The following is a 12,571-nucleotide window of genomic DNA, read 5'->3' as shown; positions in this document are numbered from 1 at the left end:
AGAGTGGGCTTGGATATAGTGATCTGAAATAAGTCAGCAGGGCTTCCCACATACTCTTCTTTTATATGTAACCCTACTCTTAAAAAAGTAATCTAAGAACGGTTTATTATCAAGAACCTTTTAATTCTGTTTATTCATGTATATTATGCTTCACTTGTTTTCATAAAGATAAAATGGTAACTTTGGAAACCAAACTTATTTATTTTGATGTTCAGAAACATTTCTGAAAAAACAAACATTTAGGGAACATAAGGCAGCTTCAACCTTTCAATTTGTGTCACACAATGCTGGATGTTCATGAGGCAGGAGTTGAGGGTGGACTAGAAGGAAGAGGAAGGAGTTTCTGGGTACTGGGTGACTAAGGAAGAAGATGTTCTTTTCCATCTTCGGGTTTGTGGTTTGTCTGCTGGCTGCTAACCAGGGTAGGGGACCTTTTTCCCTTTTCTCCCTCCAGGCAACGTACTCACTGAAATCCCGCCACTCTGCTTCTCTTTTATGGTGGCAATAACAATGTTAGACACCATGCAGCTTGAGCTCAGAGCTTCTGGCCCCCAGCCACACTGGCACATGGAAAGAACAAGAGGGAGGGTAAACAAACCAGCATGCACACCCTGGCGAGATGCCTGAGTGTGTCAGGCTGGCTTTGAACTTCTCGGATTAGGAAAGAGAAGATGCCTTTTATTCCTATTTATCTACTGGGACAAAGCTGGCCATACAACACAGGCCACTCTGAACATGAGAGCAGTTTGGTTTAGTGAGAAATGAGTGACTAGGGGAGGGGGGACCATGTATCATTTTAGGTTCTGGCAGTTGCCCATTTCCTTAGATATACTCTCTGTCATCTAGGCATTTATGTGCCAATTCTGAGGACTTGCTCTAAGGGCAACCAAATTAAGTTAGTGGTAGTTAGGTTTCCTAACTCTTGCAAACCCTTTTGTTACTGATATGGCCAGTGTAGGGGAAACTGCCTAGCCGTTCTGGGGAGTCAGACCACTCTGAGCAATGACCCAGGACAAAGTGGACAGAAATCTGAAAGCCAAGAAGATTCAGCACTAGGATGACCCACACTTCAGTCATGAGAGGGGGACCCCTAAGCAGCCCTGATTCAGTCTTTGATCTGGAACTCAGACAGGTAGCTACATCAAATGAGACAGGCAGAGTGAAACAGAGAGATCCATTGCTCATTTTTCTTGTGCCTCCAATAAGTCAGTCCCTTACTGGAGGTTTGGAACTAACAGACTTCCTTCACCATGTACTCCATTTACTGTAATTACTGCCCAGTGTGTCTAGAATGAAGTCCATTTCCCTGCCACCCCCTGAAAATCCACAATGTTCTTCAAAAAACAGCAGGCAAAGAACTCTGAGTCAGCTTACCCATGAAATATCCAGGTGCTACATTCATCAGCTTTGGTGATGTAATTCTCAGGCAGTAGTCCAGAACAGCCGGTGGTTAAGGAGGTGCCATAGATCCAGCCCTCGCTGGTGCTGGTCTGCTCCATAGGAGACATAAAGATGAAGTCCCCAGGGACCAGCTCCAGCTCATCGTCATTCTGTGGGATGTAGGGGTAGATCACCTGTAATGTCTAAAAGGAAGAGAGGGATGAGAGAGGCCCACATATGACATGTTTTCCCAAGTTCCTCCAGGGCAGACGTGTGTTCTGCTTTCACAGTGCCTACATCCAGATGTTGACATTTACAGGCACCCCTTGGGGCTATAGGCTCTGAGTAGATTTGGATTTAGATCAGAAAGTATTTCTTCTCTTTTCAGGGTATTGTGGGTGTGTGCCTGGTGCTACTGGATGGTTACAGACTTTCCTTCAGGCATGTCTTTGCTTCCCTTCATGATTCAGATACGGTTTTCAGAAATTCATCTATCTAAAAGCCCATAGACTCTCCAGTGAACTGCTATACAAATGGGGTTGGACCTAGTTTCTCCTGCTCCATCACTGGGGTAGGCGCCATAATAGACATTTTAAACACAGCTCATGAAAAGCTAATTTTCCACATGCGGGTAATGATGGGCCAGCTGGAGAGACTATCCTGTAGGAAAGCTTTGGGAATGAAGTCTTTCCCTTTCTATGTAACTCAGTTGTTTAAACAGGATGTGAATCTCTGCCTTCAAGGAGCTTTTCTTTAAATCTACATTTTTAACAAAAATCTTGAAAGAAAAAAATATCTTTCATAGTAATCAGTGTGTATGTCTGTGTAACCAGCTTTCATCAAGGAACAGATGGCGACCACGTGTTTCTTTTTTGGGGCTCAGAAAAAAGTTCCAGGGCCAACCACAGGCCATGTTGTTTGGCTGATTTATTCCATTTTTTGCCTCCTTTCCTGGTATATATAGACATCATAGGCATTGGCATGATGACACTTTGGAAAATGTTAATTTTACTTTTTTTTTTTTTTTTATTAAACAGAAGACCTCAATAGTAATAAAAATATTTCCTATCCCACTTGTTTTGCAAGGGACATTAAGATATGGTGATGCTTTAACAGCTTTTCTTATGGTTTTGAAGCCACTAGAAGCAGGCTATATCCTCTGGTTTCCATGTCCATATTTTTAACTTTGTTTAGCCTCGGTTTTCTCATCAGTAACATAATATTTGGACTATAAAAGTCAAATGAGACAATATAAAAAAACTTCTTAGGAAAGAGGTTTGTACATAGAAGGGGCATAATTGTTACTATTGAACTATGATGCCTCATTTCCTAGGTTATGTCTGTCTTTCTAGCTGACGCTGAGCCCTGGACTGTGTGATGGGTAATCGGCTCACTGGTGTCAAAGTGATACATCAGAGTGTGTCCTAAAGAAAGAATTTCCTTCTGGAACTCTCTAATGAAAGGAGCCAGAAAAAATGTGATTTTTCTCAGAGAATGAAAGTGATAACGCACAAAACTCAACTGTACCACTAGATTCCTGATTTTCCTTTCATTTAGGACACCTGTTTCTTTCCCCATTCCAGTGTCTCTTTCAGCTCTAGATCTTATTTGCCCCTGATCACCACCCACTCTTTTCCCTGTCCTCTGTCATATACACACTCAAACTACTTTTGCAAACTAACCAGGAAGGTTTTCTCCTGGATTGTTAAAATAGTTTAAAGAAAACGATATTCAGAAGAAATCTCTAAGCTAGGCATGTGATGATCCACTGAAAGGAACAATCCTTCTTCTGGAATAGGGTGAAGAGAGGCACCAAGTTATGGGGAACAAGTGTACCTTAGATATTCAAACATAGCATAGTCTTGCCTAATAATGCCTTTGGTCCAGTAGTGTTTTTCCTCTGAGAAACTTAAGGGGACTTCAGAGAAGAACTCATTCCTCCTATCACTTAGAGGGGATGAGTATTCTGCCAATAGGTTATCTCCAGAGAAGTTTAGGCATAGCAAAGGGGGGTAGGAGAGAGTGTGTCCTAGGTAGAGTAGTTCGACAATAAGTAGGTTTGATTTATTGAATAAAAGAATTAGGGTATTGCAGCAAATCTAAAATTGTAACTGATGCCTATGTCCCCATAGCCCTGAGTTTGACAGATACCAGGACACACGCCTGGATTTTACTACATTATATTTTTCTTTTGTTTAATGTTTAGCATCTACCTGTAAGAATTCTTGAGTCTATCTCAAGTATGCTTTTGCTCCCTTCCTATACAGGGACTAAACTCAAAGTTTGCTATGTGAATATAAGAACTGAACTAACTGACCATCATTGCCTTTGAAGCCCTTTTACTCTTAGTAACAATAATAGCTGCACTATTTTTTGTTGTTGTTATTATTGCACACACTCTGTGCTTAGTATTATCTTAAGGCCTTCCCATACACTCTTTTTAGTCTACACAACAGTCCAGCAAAATATTATCACCATTTTACACATAAGAAAACTAAGAACTGGAGAGTTATAGAAGTCATAAAAGTGTATCAACAACTGTTAAAGGCATGGGGCCAGGATTTGAAGCCATGTGTGCTAGAGTCCAGAATTTATGTCTTTTGTATAACCCTGTCCTTCCTCTAGATATCTATTGCTTGGAATATAAAACTGGCTTGACCCAATGTAATCACTAACATACAGGAGACTGAATGAAGTACAAACAGGCATTTCTAAGTCCTAATCAAGTGAGAATCTAAACAGCAGAGGGAAGAGACCTAGGAGTTTTCCTGTGTATCACCTGCTGAGTGTCCCTCCCTAAACCACTTTCCTTCTCTGGACATCCGTTACCTCACTGGAATGACCAATCAAACTTGCCTCCTGGGTACAGAAGAAAAAGGCAAGAAGTCTACATATGTGGGGGAGTGCAGGTAAAAGCCAAATGACCTCAGAAGGAAAGCTTTATCAGAAGGAACAGTAATAAATGAGTTTTACAAATAAGAGATAAAAGAGGCCAAGCTATTTTTAGAAAATAATTCATGCAGGCATTTGCTGCCTCTTTCCCGCAGTGCCAATGTGGGTCAGGCAGGAAAGCAATTACCCTTTGAGTTAACTGGAGGGCAGTGTTGATTAGAAGATATTTCTTGTAAAATTCCATTGAATTCCCCTTCCTTCTCTTAGAAAGGTGACTTTTCAGAGTTCAGCTGCATACAACCCTTAACTTTTTTTTCTTTGTCCTTGGAAGGAGTTCAATCAGCCACACCTTTCCAGTTATATTTGGGATGCATCCTAAGCAGTTCTAGGAGATATCAGAATTCTTAAGTAAGATCAACCCATTCTCCTTGTGTTTTCACGGAAACTTGCATCAAATGACTCAGAAAAAGAACATGACATTCCCATCAGCAGAGTCAGAAAAAGCTGCATGTCCCTGACACTACAGGCTGGATCATTAGGCCTGGACCCGGGTTTCATAGGTTCTTCCTAACACTTCCAAATCAATGATGAGGTTACCTGGTAGACCCTGAGGTTTTAACTTTTTTCACATTGAAAAAATATCTAAAAGAGATGTTCAACTAAAAAAATCAGTTCTTTTACTGTTCAGAATCTGATAAACAAATATAAATGTCATTAATTGGCTAACAAATTTTTTGTCAAACTATGTGGGGATTTTTTGGATGATTTTCCTATCCTTACTGGTCAGAATCCTTTGGTTCGGGGTTCAGCTGTGGTCCTGAATTGCTATTTAGCATTAGACCAGCCACTTAATCACTTTGTGTCTCAGCTTCTCCTTCAGAAATGAAAAAAGACTATATTATTCTTCAGAGATAGCATATGCTTCTCCTGGAATGTACTATGGATTCCCTCAAAACAAGGATGCCAGAATAATGCCAACTTTCCACCTGCATTGGGATTCAAATTTTCCACTGATGTCTCCCATGTGACATACACAAATTCTCATCACGTTTGGTCTGTGTTTTAATTTCATGTGTGTCTATTCTCTTTCTCTCACTGAATTAAAAGCTCCTTGAAGATAGGACCATAATTTAAAATTCTCCTATGTTCCATGGTACCTTGCATGTCATAAATAGTCAGCGAGTAGCTGTTGATTGTATGTTGGCAGATTTTTTTTTTGTATATATACATATGTGTTCTCATCACCCAAGATCAAAATGATGTGTTTTATTTATTAACACCATGAATTAATATAATATTTAAAATTTTTCCAACATGCTTTTCTCTCATATCTATTCACCCATTCAATATCTATATCATTCCAGTAAGGTTGGCAGGGAAAATAGAACAATGAGGATATTACACAGATATTACACAGCTACTTGGCACCCAGAAAGGAGGGATGCAAGCTCAAAGCTTCCTAGTGAGTCTGGCAGAACCTAGACAAAAGCCTGGGCCAAATGACTCCTTGTCTGGTGCTCATTTCATTGCCTTCCTTTGGTACCCCATCACCCTGTGACACCAAGCAGCAAAAGCGCTCCTGGTTCTGATTGCACCCCTGCACTGCTGGTAGCGTCAGGAGCCACAGTGAGCCATTACCTCATGGTTAGCAAATCGGATATCCCGAGAGAATATAGTAGCCACCCAGTCACACCCTAGTTTGACATCAATACTCTGAGCTAGTTTCTCTAGGGTGGGTAGGTGGCTAGCTTGGAAGTGGTAGGCCAGGGTCACATGCAGCTGCTTCTTATGAGGTTCCACATGTACTTCTGGAAAAAGGAAGGAAACAGTCTGTTATTACAAAGTGGTAATCATAGCAATGGTGGAAAGTTGAGAAAGAACATAGAATTTTGCTTCCCAAATAACAAAGGAGGGAATCCCACGGTCAGACAAAGCTGTTTCTCTCCTTCACAGCAGCAGAATAAAGGTGTACAGGGAAGGTATGGGAGAGGGGGAGGGGGCGCGGTGGTGGATAACAAATCCTAAATCGACCCTCAATTTGAAAGGTAAGGAGCCACACATCTGTAAGAGCTGGGGATTAGCTGAGAAGGAATCATTTTGGTTTGCTCCTTCTCACAACTCCATTATCACTAGCCCCACTATTTAATGAGGAAACTGAGGCTTAAAGAGATGAACTAACTTATATAAAAACAAAGAGCTAATTTTATAGCCATGTGAGTCCCAGAGCTATACTTCCTTTGTTTTTAAATCAAATCTCTTAGCTTCCGTGTGACTCTGATGGGGAAATGAAAGAAAATAAAATACTTTTAAACAGGGTTTCTTGACAGCATTTGGGTCAAATAATTCTTTGTTGTGGGGCTGTTTTGCACATTGTGGGGTCTTTGGCTGCATGCCTGGCCCCTTCCACTAGATGCTTGTAGCAACCCCAAGTAGTGACAACCAAAAATGACTCCAGGCATTGACAAATGTCCTCCGGGGGGCAAAATTACCTTAGCTGAGAATACAGACTGTTATTCTAAGACGCCCTAGAAAACAAAACAAAACCAACCAACCTACCTTCTCAAGGGAATGGCTTTTACTTCTCTTTTCTATGTCTTTAAGTGGGGGAACATTTCATTTACTGTCTAAGTTAGGCACTGAAGAAGATGCAACTAGATGGAATTTGGGGACTTTGAGAAATTAAAGGTCTTGCTCAAATCACACAGAGATAGAAATAGAAGTTGGACCCTTTGGTTTTGAGTACATTTTATGTCTTGTTCTTGTCTTGTTTTGTTCACATCTTGTTCACACTGTGTCCCTAGTACTCAGCACGTGATAGGGTTTCTGTGTTTGTTAAATAAATTAATACACGCGAATGAATTTTCTTAAAGGACCTTGGATGAAGGATGACACCAAATCTACTTCTAAAGAAATTTGGTAATGCCAAAAACGCTAGAATTTCTAGGCACTAGTTCTAGGGCAAAGAAATGAAGGCCTGCTTTTAGGTTGCAAGGAGCTGGGCCATTTACATATAGTGGGGCTACCCAGTTCTCTAAATCACCACCAGGGGGCTGCACAAGGGCCGAGAAACCAGCCAGACATGTTCTTAGAGAGTGGCTGCAGATTCCTGGAGAGGAACTGACTCTCCCCTTTCCTACAAGGAAAGCAAGAAAGGGCCTGACTACCTCTCACTCATTTTGCTCCTTAAGAATCAGCTGGCCAAGACCTGGTTTACTCACTTGTGAAGGGTTTGGCTTTTTGACATTAGTTTTGGTTCTTGTGGGCGTTTTAGTGGTTTTGACGATAGCTGCTGTGGGATAAGAAAGGGCCATTTCCTGAGTTAGAGGGATGGGAAGGAAATCGTTTCTCTCTCTATTATGCCATTTTTCTAAAATATTAAGCTCCTATGAAATGACAGGCTCCACCAAGTTATAAAGCAGACACTAGTCTCTGGGGAAAAGGGAGTTCCTGGGGAGGAGGTCTAAGGAGGCCCCAGTCCCGATGTAGAGGAGATGTCTTAAAAGCTTGGAGTTCCCCTGAGAGTAGAGATCTCACTGTGACCCTGTTCAGTGAAGCTGGGCCCTCATTACATGCTCCCTAGAGTTCCAAGTCTTATTTGGGGCTTTTCTGGTAAAAAACTCAGCAAAATGTCCCAAGTTGGGGATAAAAACAGTAGCAAGGAACAAAGGCAGGTGAGGTATAGGGCGAAGGTCAGGAGACCAAGGGGAAAAATGTGTGCCGCCATTCAAGTCTTTCCCTCTCTAGCCTCTGACCCTCCCTGCAGTGTGGGGTTGGCAAGCTCAGGTCTCCTCCAGCTTTGCACCAATCAGTCAGATTGAGTTGTGCAGCTCACACCATCTGCTCTGGTCAGAGTGGCCTCCATACCGTCCTCTGCACCCTCTGCTCTTTTCTGCTTGTGCTCATGTGGCCCACTCTCCTGCAGGGCCCTTCCTCCACCTAAAGAATCAACATTATCCCAGTGTGAGTGCAATGTGAGTGTCCTTTCTTCTGTGAAGGTGGAACCACTTCATCCCATAATGGTCTCTTTTTTCTCAGAGCTCTCTTAGCATACAGTGCTCAAATCAGATTTTCCCACCGTGCCTCTGGCCAGGAGGAACCACTTCTTACTCTCTGTTGCATTCCTCATGGATAAACACATAGCAGGTATCCAATATATACCTGCTGATTATGATTGTGTTCTTCAGGAATCCAACAGAGACTCCCCTCACCCCATTGTTAGTCTTTCTTCCTGCAGATAAAGTTCATGTTGAGCTACGTGAGCTTGCCTGCACCTCTGCTCAGACAGAAGAAGCTTTACCCACTTCTTCCTCTTTTCCTCTTTCCATGCTTCTACCGCTGTCACTGAATCAACACACATCTTGAGCATCCCTTTAAGTTAATTCCTTTGACGGGAAATTTCAGTGCCTGAACTAAGAGATGTCATAAAAAGGGCATAAAGAGATGCCATAAAAAGGAGACATCTTGAAGGGGTGACATTTTTGGATGAGGCTTAGTGGCCTGTCTAAATGGTTTCAGTAAGTTGAAGGGAGTTTGGCTCAGTGGATTTTATTATTTTTTGGTACTTAGTGGTTCTGCTCCACTCTCTGTGCTATGCTACCCCCTGAGCAAAGCCCTGGGTCCTCAAGGAGTGAACTGTGAGACCTAGATAGATGCCTAAATGAGAGGGAGTTTGGGAGGAAGAAAGAAAGATTCTTTAATTCTGAAGTGAGAGAAGATGGTGGTGCTACTATTGGATATATTTATAGTTGAATGAGGAACAATCGCTTGTATACTTTCAACTTGGAACAGCCATTGTGATAGGGAGTAGTCACTGGATATTCTCCCTGGAAAGTTAGCAGGGCAGTAGTTTAATATTTCTGAAAGGGAGGAAAGAGGTGTGGGGTGCTGTAGGAAATGGCTGTTTTGTCATGTTCTTCCCATTTCTGTAGGACCCTCCACCTTCTGACTCCGTCCTACCCCTCCCACAATAATTTCCTATCCCCTTTCTTCCCAACTTTTTGGTTAACAGGACTCAGAGCTGGCCTGGCAGCTCTGTTGGCTCACCAGTTTTAGATGCAGCCTCTGCAGCAAAGTCGGCAGCAAACTTCTTGAGGACCTCTGCGCTGTCTTCCTTCACGAAGAGGCCGATAAAGTTGGAGGAGGTATAGAGCTCCAGGGGCAGGGGAGCTGAGAATTTACATTTCCAGCGACTGACAGTGGTCTGCAGGGCTTCCCCTAGAGCATCCACCTTGCTGTCCTCACACTGGAAGGGGAAAGCAAGAGGCTTCATTCAGAGACAAGAGGAGATAGATGTCTGTTGCTACTTAACATTTGGCATCCTCTGCCCAGAGCTGGAGAGTGATGACTAAAGTCTAAAAGTGACTAAACCATCACTTCTGACTGTGAGGAAGAAGAAGAGCTGCAGACTCCCAATTATCTGGAAACAGATTATCCAACTAGTAAATTAAACTGGGGCATGGATGACATCTTCCCTCCTTCTCTGCTCTGATGCGCCCCTCTGACCCCAGCCAGAAAGCAGGAAGTCTGGTCCAGCAGAAAGAAAGGAGGAATGTACCAGGAGAGTAGGATGAGTTCTTGTGTGTTTTCTACTGTTTTACATCACCTGTGCCTTTTCTTTTCCTCTCCAATGATCAAAAGTTGACTCTACTTCCACCCCCATGATGGCTGGGAAGAATGAAGCTCAGAAAGCTGTGACATCATCCTCCTACCCTCTTTAGAGAACTGGAAGAAAGAATGAGTGTCTCTAAACTCTGAAAGCTTTTGAGAAAGATCCTAGGATGACTAAGAGGAAATAATAATCATTTTAATTTTCAAAGTGAATTGTAAGAGAGAAGGTGTTAGGAACATCTTTTTACAGAGAGAGAGAGAGAGAGAGAGAGAGAGAGGGAGAGAGAGGATATATATATATATATATATATATATATATATATATATATGGAAAAACTCTAAAATATTAAAATAAAATATTGTCTTAAAATTCTACCATTCTGCCTTGTCTTGAATATATGTGGATAAATCAATTCTTATCCATCTACACAGAGAGCTAAAGTAGAAGAATATATTACATATAGTGAGGGGGATTTAAGTTAGTCATTAAATTAGCTTTGTGACAGCTGGGATTATGGACTAGGAATTATGGCAGGTGAAAGGTATCTGTCAGCTCTAGAAAGATCTAGAGAGACACAAATCTGTGGACAGCATCCATGTGGCTGAAGTTACTTTCCCTGTCTATAGATTACATTTCTTATTCCCAGCTCTCTAATATCTACTCTTTCCTGTTGTAAGAGTAGAAAGGCAGATGATATACAAGGGTGAAGTGAGGTTAGTGAAACCATTCCTGCTGCGGCTGCCAGACCAACATGTCATTCAATGGGTCAGGCTTGTCACTAGGGTTCTGAGGAGCACGCTGTCATCATGATGCCACACCAAACCTGGCGTGCGCCTGGGCCTTGGCAGATATTAAAAAGAGGTGCTGGGTGAGTAGCCATGGGTCTCACTGACTCCTTGAAGGCCCATCCAACTCTAGGAGCCCATGACTATTTCTGCCTGATTCCTGACAGGCTTTTAGACTTTGGCTCCTCCTCCCAGGGTGCAGGTTGGGGATATAGGGCATGAGGCTTCCCAGGTCAGGGGATGGGGGATAGTAGCTCACCATAAAGAATTGACAGAGGGTGATGTGGGGGAAGATGTTGTGTGCCTTATTCTTCCCACAGATCTGCTTCGACTGTTGCCAAAAGTCAGAGAGCTTCTGTGCTAAAGGGCCAGTGGGGCGGAGGTAGAGCACATACTCCCGGGGCAGGGGGTCATCCAGGAAGGGGTCGCCCACATGGGAGAATAACCTAAAAGGGAGAAAAGAGCAGGTCAGGCCTCACTTGAGAATAATGGAAGGAAAGAAGAACTAGAAGAGACAGATCCACTCTACGATGTTCCACACCCAGGCACCACAAGGAGAAATGTTTTTCCTTTTGTGCTTTAAAAATTTACCCCTCGAAGCTCACACTTTATAACCAACTCTCAGATACACTAACTTCTTTTCTGCCTGTCATATTGCAGCCTTCAACTCCCTAAAAAACAAAAAACAAAAAACAAAAACCCAAATCAAAACAATGACAACAACAACAAAAACAAAACAAAACAAAACAAACGAAACAAAACAAAACAAGACAAAACAAAACTAAACTAAAGCCACTATCCAGGACGCATTCTTAAATAAACTCCATATCCTTTCCTAATCCACCAGGACAGTTCCAACCTTGCCTGTTCCTTCAGTTCAGTCTATGATTAAACCCTGTACCCTCAAAAGACAAGGGAAGCTTCAGGAGGGTTGACTTGTGGGCTCTGCCCTGGGTGATGATATCCCGAAAGGTAAGTAGGTTTTTACTAAATTGATTTGCCCACCATCCACACACTTAAAGAGTATCTTTAAGTGCCTGAAGGGAGGGCAGGTACTGTGATAGGGACTCTATCTTGGAAATACTTTAAATTTCTTTAACTGGTGTTAAAGAGATGCATGCCCTGGGGCCAGGGCAGAGAAGGCAATTGGCTTGATAAATGGGCTTATCACAAGGTCTTTTGACTCATCCCCCACACCCCTTCCTCCAAGAATCCATTACTGAAAGGCTGCACATCCCTGCTCATCCACATACACTTAGAGTTAATTATATGCTATTTTCTAAATTTATTTATTTTATACCAACCAGTCACATGCTGCCTGAACACTTCTTCCTCCTGTGGATGCCAAGGCTTTTTGTCTGGAAATAAAAATCAAATTTCTATTGTTAGCATTTTTAGCTTTAGCTTTTCTTATTGCAGTGGCAAGAATTGAATGCAAAGAAAGCAACATCAAAGCCTCCTCAGTGGTGATGGGGAGACACCTGCAGCAGGATTTCTCCCCTAAGGGTCACAGCAAGGCATATGGACAAAGAACTTGTAATTAATTTCCATGTGATTAGCACTGGATCTGCACTCAGCCTGACAGCCCATGCAGTCTATTTTCAGTAGGTTCCATATTGGGGTTTTATTTCTACTTCCCTAAATGTTGTCAAGTCTTGGTTTTTCTCTTTCCTTTTTACCCAGTCACTCTTTCTGACTCAAATCCCTCATGGAACATTGTTTTTGTTTGTTTGTTTGTTTGTTCATTTTTTGTTTTTGTTTTTGCAGAGCCTTGGCAAAGCATGTTAGAAAGTGAGGCTAAATCCCCACGAGGACATTTGGTTTGGTTCAATTCAGTGTCTCCTCCCAGCCACCTCCAATCACTGCCAACAGCCTCAGGCTGAATCTGTGATCTCCAACTATTTTA

At 42.3% G+C, this 12,571-nt stretch overlaps 1 protein-coding gene across 2 annotated transcripts in view; it reads right to left on the bottom strand.

Annotated features, from left to right (window-relative positions):
• UBASH3B (ubiquitin associated and SH3 domain containing B) overlaps positions 1-12,571 on the bottom strand; it is a 132,185-nt gene that overhangs the window by 22,121 nt on the left and 97,493 nt on the right. For both annotated transcript variants that reach the window (XM_016132230.2, XM_016132228.2), the window contains exons 2-6: positions 11,970-12,023; positions 10,925-11,111; positions 9,316-9,514; positions 5,911-6,080; positions 1,375-1,583 (exon numbers count right to left, since the gene is read on the bottom strand). In XM_016132230.2, the coding sequence (XP_015987716.1) occupies positions 1,375-1,583; positions 5,911-6,080; positions 9,316-9,514; positions 10,925-11,111; positions 11,970-12,023 (819 nt within the window). The remainder of the gene's footprint in view (positions 1-1,374; positions 1,584-5,910; positions 6,081-9,315; positions 9,515-10,924; positions 11,112-11,969; positions 12,024-12,571) is intronic.

The sequence above is a fragment of the Rousettus aegyptiacus genome, unplaced genomic scaffold (assembly GCF_014176215.1).
Source record: "Rousettus aegyptiacus isolate mRouAeg1 unplaced genomic scaffold, mRouAeg1.p scaffold_m13_p_5, whole genome shotgun sequence".
Classification (NCBI taxonomy): Eukaryota; Metazoa; Chordata; class Mammalia; order Chiroptera; family Pteropodidae; genus Rousettus; species Rousettus aegyptiacus.
Note: the sequence above shows the minus strand (reverse complement) of the source record. Positions and strands in the feature narration are given on the sequence as shown.